The following is an 11,934-nucleotide window of genomic DNA, read 5'->3' as shown; positions in this document are numbered from 1 at the left end:
TAGAGGACTGCATGGGAATTAACCGCAACATAATGAATAAATCCTCAGAGGAGTCTGCATTATTCAACAGTGTGGGTTTCAGGGAGGGGATGTTGAGGGGGAGACATTTTGTTTAGATAGATGTTACTATATGAGCTATGTTCAAGAGCCTAATCTATGAGCAGCACCACTGTTTTCACACACATGCACGAGCTGCATGAGGAATCCCAAGAGCTTATATCATTTGCTGGAATGCTTTTCACTCAAATCCTTGCTCTGCCATTAAGCGAGCAACACAGGTTGTAGAGGGCATATGATTGGTTAGAGAGGCAAGCTGGTTGGCTGCTGGTGTTCTCTGGTGAGAGGGGAGGAGGATGATTGTAGCTTTCTCCTCCGAGGGGTTGGAGTGATGGGTAGGGGAGGGGGTGATGCTTGAGGGGTAAGTGAGGGTGAGCGAGACAGAGGCTGGTAGAGAGAGAGAGAGAGATAGAGAGAGAGAGAACGCTTTACCGCAGTATCACTACATTTCTGCATCACTCATCAAAACTCTGTGGCATGCTAACTAGATCTGGGGGGAGGGCTTTGTGCTGAGTGTAGTGTCAACACCACCGTCGTTTAGTATAGATTGACTGTAATTAGATACAGTAGCACGGAGCCGCCGGATTGTTCATCCTTTTCTTTCAAACAGCTCGTCCATTTGTGCGCTCGCTAACGACTTTCTGCAGCCTATCTGAGTAAAATATTTCACATCTCACCAAAACGCCTATTACATTAGGTTATAACACCCGGTAACAGTCCGTGGATTAAACTAATTTAGCAAAATGGCAAAGGATGCTGAGAAGAGCACTTGGAAGGACTTCATATGGAACTCCAGGACCCGAGAATTTTGTGGCAGGACAGGGAGCAGCTGGGGTGAGTATTCTACCTAGTAATGGTCGCCTGCAGCAATGCAGCACAGATGGCCCCTCTACATCTAACACAGGGATGGGCAACTCCAGTCCTCGGGGACCGGAGTGGTGTCACACTTTTTCCCCATCCCTAGCAAACACAGCTGATGAAACTAATTGTATTCTGAACTGAATATGATTCGTTTTTATTGGAGTCAGGTGTGTTAGCTGGGGCTGGGGCAAAAGTGTGACACCAATCAGGCCCCGGAGGAATGGAGTTGCCCATCCCTGCTCGAACATAATAGCAGGTCCACAGCATCTTCTAGTTGGCTGCAGGCTTCACTTTGATGTCATCAGCACCCTTTATTTGTGCTGCTTGAATACTTATGAATGTGTAAAGAGTAAAATAATGTGACCCGGCAGAAATGTAAAATGTGTGTAGTATTCAATGCGCAATTTGAAACCGCTGCCTCACCCGAGCGATTGCTTAATGAGATTGGTCGCTTTCCAGTGCAAGGCGGTGCTGAAATTCAAATGCGGCATTATGTGTGGATTGCCCTTGTGGGAGCGGGCAAAATGTTACCTGCGTTATTCTTTTTCATGTATTAATTTATGCCACTGAGTTTTCCTGCGCAATGCGTCTGGACATAAGGGTGGAGGCAGTGCCAATATTTTTTATGAAATGAATATGCCAGTCCACACCATTTAAATACTATTCTCTGTTGTAGCCTACTTGTTAAAGGCTACAGTAGGCCTCTTTAGATTTAATGGTCTTTACTTAAGCTGTCTTCTGGCGCAGAGCACCCCTTCCTGAGATGTGAGGGGCAGTTGTTACTTCAAATAGCTTCAGAATGTATTAGCCTGACCTGTTATTAAGTTACTTGAATAGGCTTTACCAAACGCAAATGTAGTGGGTTTGCGGTATTCACTTCAACTATAGGCTATTTGCAATCAATGTTACAATGTACGTTTTGTTTCAATGAAGAATCAAATGTATAAGATTAAAGTTGTATCGTCTGCTTAGTGTCAAGATCAGCACAATAATCTGCACTGACAAGATCTGAAATAAAATAGGTAATGTAGTCTAGCATCCGAGATTTTAAGCCATGACCACAACGTTATACTCTCTTTCAACGCCCTTAATAGTGCACTCTTTCAACGCCCTTAATAGCCTGCAACTATTTCAAATCGCTCTTTTCTAATGACATTGAGGCGTTTTAATCTGGGTAAAGCTGAGGGCCACATTCTATTTGTATCACCTCCAACCCCCCAGCCCTCTCCTCTCTTAGTGTGAGTAAATCTGTGCAGGATTTAATCCTAATCTAATGACTTCATTGGCTGGCCAGCGGAGTATCAATTGTAGTTGTCAAATCAAACTGTATCAATTTCAGAACATTCCCTTTAATTGATTGTACATCTAATCAGAATGGTTTCGGATGTAATCTGTCTTTAATGTAAATGCAATGATTTGAGATGTCACACACGCACACACACATACTCACATACACCTTGCATTTCGCATTTCCACAAGAAACCGTGCACTTGCTACGATATTCATGAATGGAGAGAAATGTAAGTCATAGGTCTACTGAGTGGTGTGTTCACTGACTGTAGTTTCCTTTGCAGTAATTCTCCCAGAATGCACTCCTTCATCCAGCTCAGTGTGTCCCATATGCTTTGAGGACTGGTGGCCTGGTTAAGCTGCACTCTCTAAGGCTTGTTAATTAGGCTATTTCTGTAGTGAGCCAAAACGTTTATAGCCTATACATGGTCCCTGAACTTAGTACATCCTTATTACCTGTCTGCGCCTAAGTGATCCATGTATCCAGGTGCTAGTCTACATGTATCTGTCTTTTAATCAGCTCTGACCTCCTCCACAGCCCACAGAACAAAGATGGAGACTTATAGACGAACCACACCAATCTTATGCACACAGTACTCTAGCTAGTGTAATGGCCACTTTTTTCACTAATAGTGCACACTGCTTAGATAAGATGGGGTAGAAAACCAGCCCAATCATGGAAATGCAAGTGTGTGTGTGTGTGTGTGTGTGTGTGTGTGTGTGTGTGTGTGTGTGTGTGTGTGTGTGTGTGTGTGTGTGTGTGTGTGTGTGTGTGTGTGTGTGTGTGTGTGTGTGTGTGTGTGTGTGTGTGTTTCACAATTATGGAAATAGTTCTTAGATCCATCGGCAATTTCAAAAGTACATGAATATTAAAACAGCCATATCACATGCATATTCTTTTATCCTTACCACATTTTCCATTCAAAGCCTCTTGTTTCATAACCCAGCTTCAAAACAGTGTCCACCGCGTTTGAACACTAATCAAACAAACAAAAAGAAAAGAGACACCTTTTAAAAGGCATCCATGTTGCCATTGTAGGAGGGAAAGCACAGGATGCTACCGGCCTATTCAGCCCCGCCATTTTGTTCTTTGCTTTCAACTCTCCCGGTGATGGGGGGATGAAAAGAGAGGCGGAGGAAGAGTGAAAGAAAGAGGGCACGGTGTACATCATTGGCCGGGGCATGGTGATGAGAGGTCAGGCAGAACAGCCAGTGAACTGGACACCCTCCTGGTGTGGTCAGGGGGAAGGTGACCCTCTCTACACTCCTCTTGATCCTCTCTCTGGGTTTGCACACAACACCCAGTCTGTCTCCCCACAGGGATGGGTGGTATCTGTGGTCACCATGACGCCCCATAATGTTAGATCAGATAAATAATGTCAGGTTCCCCTCCCTGATGGTAGTCCCTCTCGGCATTGGTTGTACCAGAGCCAGGGCTAGACCCAGGGCCTGTACAGCAGGGTTTGTGCTTCCAACACACTATGTAACACAGCTCCCGCTCCATCCCTATCTCTCTTCACCACATCTCACCCCACCCCACAGGATGCTGCTCTGCTCTCCTCTCCGCTTACGATCCTCTCTATAAGGTTACATATCTATGTAGATCCCCTCACCCTGGGGACTGGCAGACAGACACACTTACACATTCACTCTCACTCACCAAGAAGCTCCAGTGTTCGTAACTTTATCCCATGGAGGAGCTTCCCCTTGCTATTTGGTTATGGATCCCTGTAAGCCTGGCTGCGCTGTGAGGCCCACGGCTCCACACAGCTCTAGGCCTGCTGACAGAGGGAGCCCTCATGCTGTTCTTTAACAGGGCCCAGGTGTGGAGCTCCACATTGGGGGCCATCTAGCAGAGACACAGCAGGCCTACACCCCAGGACTGGTCTCAGATGACAATGCTGAGATGGCAGATGGAAGGGAAGGAGGGCTACTGATAGGCTCAGTCAACTCACCTGTTTTATTCATTATATTTTACACTAATTGTATATCTCACATCCTGTATGACCATATAATATTTAGCAGCTGTGGTGATTTTATCTTATCAACCCTACAGAATGGTTCAATAGCCACCCGTTCCCTTTGGGCCCAATGCTGATATGTTACCGTGTTGGTTTGGTCTCCGTATGGTTTGTGTTAGTGGAATACTGTACATGGCAGCTAATCCCCTGACCCCCTGCCCTAATCTCCAGGGGTCTTCTCTCCTCCTCCCCTTTCTACTTCTGTCACCACTCCTCCCTCCCTCTCTTTTACCCTCCCCCTCGTCGCAGCTCTCTCCCCCATTGTTAGTGTTACTTAATAATTAATTAGGACAAAGACCAGACATTCAATCCTGGATTAATCAGCGATGTTTAAGACTGGGGGAAGGGCGTGTGTCTTTATGTGCAGGTTGTGTGTTGTCGGCAGTGTGAGTTCAGACATTTATGGAGAAGTGTGCATGTCCAATTAATGTTTCCATAAATAGATAGATATTCAATATCCATTCATTGAAACATTTTTTTTGTAGTGTATGTTTGAGAGAGAGAGAGAGAGAGAGAGAGAGAGAGAGAAAGAGAGAGAGAGAGAGAGAGATACTATAGAAGGAAGTAAAGGCTTCTGGTTTGAAGTAAAGAGGATTACTCCGTACCTCCGGTGTCTTTTCATATATTTGATCGTCGGCACGGTATAGTGTGATAAATATAGAGAGAGTGGTATAGTGTGATAAATATAGAGAGAGTGGTATAGTGTGATAAATATAGAGAGAGTGGTATAGTGTGATAAATATAGAGAGAGTGGTATAGTTTGATAAATGCAGAGAAAGTGTCCAAACAATGACTTGGATCATAGACAACATAACACCTACTCTACATGACATTTTCACTTCTCAGCATTTCCGGCTTTGTTATAACACAGATAATACAGGCAAATAATAAATGGCACCCTATTCCGTATAAGTGGGGAATATGGAATGGCCATCATCTGAAATAGCCCCACTGTTTAGGTAATAGAGTGCCATTTTGGGCATAGCCATATTTTGTTGAATGTTCCATTTCCTTTGATCTTGTGTGATGTTAATACTGTATCTGTTTGCTGGTTGTCTCCCTCCCAGGCCTCATCCTGCTCTTCTACCTAGTGTTCTACATCTTCCTAGCAGGCATGTTCTGCCTCACCATGTACGTCATGCTGCAGACCTTGGATGACTACAAACCCACATGGCAGGACAGGCTTGGCACACCAGGTAGGATGAACTAATACACCAACACACCAATACCACATTCTAAGAGGTTTTGATACACTAAAACCTCAGAATTCAAGCTAACATTTTGGCAAGTCTCTTTACAACTGCTATGGTATAGTCAGTAACAGCCCGGACAATCACACATAGTATAGTATACATGTGATGTTGGCTAAAAGCCCTCCCCATCTTCTCTCTTCTCTGTTCTGCAGGCATGATGATCAGACCTAGGGGAAAGGCGATGGAGATCACCTACAACACCACCAACACTGAGACCTGGGACATGTACATCAAGACACTGGACAACTTCCTCTCCCGTGAGTCTGTCTATCTGGCCGCTTGTCTCTGCCTCTCTGTGTGTCTGTCTATCTGGCCGCTTGTCTCTGCCTCTGTGTGTGTCTGTCCCACGTAATTACATTTCTATTGTGCTAAACAACAGGATGAAAATGTATTTCTCTCCCATCCAGCCTACAACAACTCTCTGCAGGCTGAGAAGAATGAAGAGTGCACACCGGACCAGTACTTTGTTCAGGCAGACAGTGGTGATGTGAAAAACAACCCCAAGCGCTCCTGCCAGTTCAACCGCACCCTTCTAGAAAAATGCTCTGGCCTTGATGACCATACCTATGGATACCAGGCTGGCAAACCATGCATCATCATCAAGCTGAACCGGGTATGGGAGAAGCAGAGAGCAGAGAAGGGCTGGGGAGGGAAGAACTTGGCATGTTGCTAGGTGACGTACGGGAGAGGGGGATGGAGCAGTCATGTGAATGGTTGGGAGCCTGGAAGAGATCATACCAATTAAGTACAAACAATGTTGGCCATTTTTGAAATTGTTATATCGACAATCACACCAATGATCAGTTGACTGGATCCGCTTTAAGGAGGGATGAAGTGGGGATGATGGTGGAACTCCCAGGTTAACGCATGTCTGTCTGTTGGTCTGTCTGTATTCTAGGTCATTGGAATGTTGCCAGGAAAGGATGGCCAGGCTCCATTTGTCACCTGTGGAGCGAAGGTGAGCCTCTCTCTCTTTCAGTTCTCTCTCTCTCGCTCTCTCTCAGAATGAACCCATCATGTCTCTGGTTCTCATCTATGTCCCCCATTACCATCCTTCATGTCTGTGTCTTTCTTTGCTCGTCTGTGTTGCATGACACAATGTCATTTCCTCATTTCAAACCCTATGTGTATGTTGTTGTTTTCTTCTTTTCTGTTACCGTCCATTTTGTCCTTGCACTCTCAGAGGTACAAAGTTGGCAAAGATGAATGGGTAAGGGTGCCACTGTAGTGATCTTAGTGACAGATAGAGAAGTAGATATGTGGTGTATAGTTGCTAGTGCTACACTAGCACCCTCGTTATTTTATATTCCAAGATATAGAGGTTCAACAGCTTTATTGCATAGCATATACAGGTAGACACAATGGCTAAAGTAAATGTAAATAAATAGTATACTCTAAGTGTCATGGTGTCCTTTCAAAGTTCATCCAGTCCTTCAGATTGGGCAATCTTTCCCTGCTCGCTCACACACTTCCGACAGAACATGCTCTAACATGCTCTAACATGCTCTAACATGCTCTAACATGCTCTAACTAATGGCCTTGATCCTCTGCCCCTGCAGAAAGAAGACTCTGATAAGATTGGACAGGTGGAGTACTACCCTGAAAATGGCACCTTCAACCTCATGTACTACCCTTACTATGGCAAGAAAGCTCAGGTGAGAATCCCCCAATACCAACCTGGCAACACTCACAAATCATCACTTATAAACCTTTGTTTTATGGTTAGATTAACTCATCTTTGTTCCAATGTCATTTCTAATGTTATTACGCATTATTTTGCCTGTGCTTTCAACATGTCATAGATCAAATGTTGCTGAAAAATAATGCTTAAAAGCTTATGTAACAATATCTTAAAAATGGATAACTACTCCCAGGTGAACTACTCCCAGCCGCTGGTTGCCATCAAGTTTCTCAACATAACCCTCAACGAAGACATCAACATCGAGTGCAGGATCATCTCCAACAACATTCCTCCTGGGAGTGTAAGAGACAAGTTTGCGGGGAAAGTGTCTTTCAAACTGAGGATCAACACTAAAGGCTAGATGTACATTCTCTTTCTCTCACTAACATGTCCACCCACCTCTACATTCTGTACACAGGTACACACACACACACATACAGGGACAGATAACAGAATTAACACCCTCCGTTTGTCGAATAGAAAATGTTTACAACTTCAATTTACCCTAGATGTCGGGCATTGTATGTCCAGTGGAGTGATGATGTCAGAATGGTGGAGTTAAACGGGTGGTAATTCTGTCTCTGTTTCTGTGTGTGAGCTTTGATTCTTTTCTGTAAATTAGTTTGAGGTGAAGTCTATTGATACTGCATGACTAACTAGGGGATATAGTGGACATAAACATGTATGATTTGAAAGTTTGCAAGGAGAAGCAACGCCTCTTACCAGTTTACTGTTGCTCCTTCATCTCTGCCTCCCTATAGAGTGCCCCTCTATATACAAATATACACAAAATACAATACAAACCGTGTATATCTATTTATATATCATAACCTTATATCAGTATGTCTATTTATTTTGTTGCGCTTAAAAATAATCCAACAGCTAAAACATATGATGAAAAAAAATATTTTTGTGGATGAATGGAGAGATGGAGACATTTTGCATGTGTGTATTGTCTTTAGTGCCCTAAGAAGGCGGGAGGCCACATGTCTCAGCTCTCTGCTCTGCTATGTGGGAATTATAAACGAGGCTATGTTAAACTGCTGGCCACCAGGAGGGACCACGCTGCACTCTGCAGTGATCATCCAATTTAACCCATAAGAAGATAGCATCTCCAACATGGGGAGTTACAGAGGTCAAGACCATTGAGTCTGTGTATGTGTGTGCGTGTGTATGTTTGTATGTGTGTGAGTATGTACTGTACATTTGTTTGTATGACCAAATTCCATTTGCAAGACAGAATGCATACTCTAGGTCGGGAAGATGCATATGCAATGTGCAATATTAATTAAGAATGACACATCATGCACATTCTACACATTAAACAGGACTCTTTTGTCATAAACACTTGAATTGCAGATGGTCATAAATCGGATTAGGCTTCCATAACATGAATATACACTACATTGTCCTTACATGGTTTATGTTCACATCTGTGTTCCTACAGCTCAAGGCTTAGGGCTAGTTTGTTTGTTCATAGTTTTTTGCATGTGCATCGCATCTATTGATATGTTCCTATACATATAAGAAAGAGATGCTGTTCTTCTATTTTGTATTGATTTGCACTGGTTTGTGTTTTTCTTGTGAAGACGACATGCTTATGGTTCTGTGGAGAAGGAAAAATAGAGAGTTTGTTTTGTTTCTACGTTTGTTTAAATTTATATTCAAACATGTCGTACCAATTTAATCAGTTGTACATGACTTGTTATTGCTGTAATAGTGCATCTCAGTTTGAAGGCTGTCTCCAACATCTGATTACATCGGCCAGAATGTCTGTAAGGCTGGTTTGGTGATAACGGTAATCTGTTTGATTTATTTTTATTTTGGTAGGATTCTCTACCATTACATTGCTTTAAAAAGGGAGCAACAGACCAACCAACCTTGTAGTTGGAGGGTGTACTATAACTAAAAGCACCTACAGTTGAGCATGTGCAAGAGCGTTTATGAACTTGCTCTAGAATGATGGTCAATGTGCTGGTGCACAGATGCCCTGGATGTGCTGCTGATTTGGGGCTGGATTCAATCCGTAACGCTAAACTTCGGCATACAGATTGAATCCAGCCCTTGATTCAGTACACATAATGAGAAAAAACAGTTGAGGAATCTATAAATCTGAGCAAGTGCTGCTGAACACTGGCTGTGACATTGTGGCAATGTGACTCTGATCCTTCTTCAACGTCATAGCGACACTTTTAGAACCCTAGCATCTGTTCACTCAGCTTAACGGTTGGGTTGACTTTTAGGACCTTTCTTCCATCAGTCAGTATAAGGTGTATATCAATCAATTTTCCTTCATTTTGGTTAAAGTTGCACCTCAGTAATATCATCATCATGAAGACTTGACAGTATAATAATAATCAGTATATAAATAATCTGTTTTGTTTGATAGCTGTATAATACACGTTGAGGGTTGACTGAACAAAGTCAATTGACTCCATGCTAAACATCCATGTTGCGTGTGGCCTACCAATAGTCCTTGTTTTTGACATTGTGAGACAATGGAGTGAACAGTGCTACTTCCTCGTTAGCATTCCTGCTCCACTCAGTCTGTTTCGCATGCTGAGATTTCACTGTAATCTCTTAATCTGGTCAGATAATCTAGAGCAGGTACTTTATCCTCTCTTTGTAGTTCCTCCTTCTTGTGTCAACCCCCCTCTTCTCTCTTTTGTCCACACACACACACACACACACACACACACACACACACACACACACACACACACACACACACACACACACACACACACACACACACACACACACACACACACACACACACACACACACACACACACACACACACACACACACACACACACAGAGAGAGAGGATCCTCCACCCTTTCTGTTAAAAGATGTCAGGTGAGGAATGACTACGGTATGTGCTTGGTTCCACAGTTACTTTAAGGTCTATATTATTATTATCATGGTTTTATCCATGTGACCCATGTATTGCCATGTTGTATCACAAGATGTTTTGTCCCATGAGCCCATTCCATTCACAATTCAATCTACAAGTAAATGTGTATCCATGGTGTGTGTAGCCACACAAATACATATATGTGGATATATTCCAGTTGTAAAATGAATGCTTTTCTTTTCTGCCTACAAAAAAGTTGTCCTGCCACATTCCCTCCAACCAAAGATATTCATGATCATTTTAACATTATGAAATAATCGTGCTGCAACTACAGACCACAGATCTCTAAGAGAAAGGGTTTAATTTATGAAGGAAGTCCTATTCTTATATAATGCTACGCACAGAAGGAGCAGGTTTCACTAAATAACAACAGTGCCTCCTGGTGGGTGGACAGATGTGTTGTTCCCCAATATCGCCGAATGTTATTTAATGTTATCTCCATATATCCGTTTTTATATGATAATTTGGAGATGTCTTCAAAAAGCAATATATGTATTTCCTGTGTTGCTGATGATGTTTTTATTCTTGGAATGGCTGTAACAAATTTATAGTAACATTAATCATCAAGAGAGTGAGGAAGAAGACAGAAAGAACATGTATATATTAATATTCACAAATAGATATACAGTTATATGTCTGCCAATGCACATCTTCAAGATTGAACAATAGAAACACTTAACAGTTTTGTTTTCAAAAGAGATAAAGTATTTTTATTGTTATTTTGTTGTAAAGAGGAGATTATGTGTTAGCTTTGGATTGTAATAAGACAGGGGTGCTACCTGGTAGGTGTTTGACCTGTAAACTCTTGACTCTGGTTGAACACATACCAAGTATGGTTGAATGTAGAACACGTTTCTTTTTGGTTACCTTCTTTCTCTATTTTGTTTTCAACCTTGCAGTATTGAATGTTTGCAATGATGAGCGCTCCACTCTTTCTCAGTCATTGTCTACTGGTTACTCTTTCAGATGAACAGTGCATGTCTTTATATGGGCCACAGTATGATGAGATGAAGGAGGGCATCATCTTGGTTTGATCAGTTACACTGATTCAACAGAAAGCTGCATATTTACACTAACTGCAATGGATTTATCCTCAAACAGCACAATACTCGCCTGTGACCACTGCATGTGGCAAACTAGTGTGAACTACCTATTTGTTTCAAACTCACTTCTGAAGCAGCAAGACACAGCTTTTCACGAAGGTCCACCCTGGAAAGAACAGCAAACGTCTCCCTGATTTAAGACTATCTTGTATCAGACAGATAATTCAAAATGATCTAAGGCAGAAATCCTTTGAAACACATTAGGACAGTCTCACCCAAAAATGAAAATGGCTGATAATTCTATTCTCTTTGGATCTTTTTTTGCTGTTATTGTATTTATATATATTTTTTGCTCATGCTCGTTGTAAAAAATGATAGAGAAATCAATAAACGTGATTGAAAGAAACACAACCGGACTGTCTGTTTCTTTCCCTTTCATAATTTTATATAATTTTATTATCTCAGTTCAGTGTGTCTGTCTATCCTCATCCCTCCTTCAGTCACACAGTCAGTCAGTCAGTCAGTCAGACATAGAATACCCAGGATAATATAACACTGGCATAAAAATAAGCTCTATTCTAAGACTTGACAGAGTAAAAGCAGACATCTCCCAGATTTTTTTTTTTTTTACAGTTTACTATAAAATACTACAGTACTTACTATGGAATTCTGTAGTAAAGTGTTGTATACTGTAGAATACTACACACTGTAGTATCTCTCGATAATGTGTAGTACTTACTATAGAATGGTGTAGAATACTGTAGAATACTACAGTAAATACTACAGTAAAGTCTGTAAAACCCTACAGT

General features: G+C 42.1%; 1 protein-coding gene across 1 annotated transcript; it reads left to right on the top strand.

The window, feature by feature from the left end:
* The first annotated feature begins 450 nt into the window (after positions 1–450).
* Positions 451–11,536, top strand: LOC139533644 (sodium/potassium-transporting ATPase subunit beta-2-like). The gene is made up of 7 exons (XM_071331863.1): positions 451–891; positions 5,297–5,425; positions 5,635–5,739; positions 5,890–6,095; positions 6,381–6,440; positions 7,042–7,137; positions 7,357–11,536. The coding sequence occupies exons 1-7, from the start codon at positions 801–803 to the stop codon at positions 7,522–7,524; spliced, it is 855 nt and encodes a 284-aa protein (XP_071187964.1). The 5' UTR covers positions 451–800; the 3' UTR covers positions 7,525–11,536.
* Positions 11,537–11,934: the final 398 nt, after the last annotated feature.

The sequence above is a fragment of the Salvelinus alpinus genome, chromosome 1, assembly GCF_045679555.1.
Source record: "Salvelinus alpinus chromosome 1, SLU_Salpinus.1, whole genome shotgun sequence".
Taxonomy (NCBI): Eukaryota; Metazoa; Chordata; class Actinopteri; order Salmoniformes; family Salmonidae; genus Salvelinus; species Salvelinus alpinus.
Note: the sequence above shows the minus strand (reverse complement) of the source record. Positions and strands in the feature narration are given on the sequence as shown.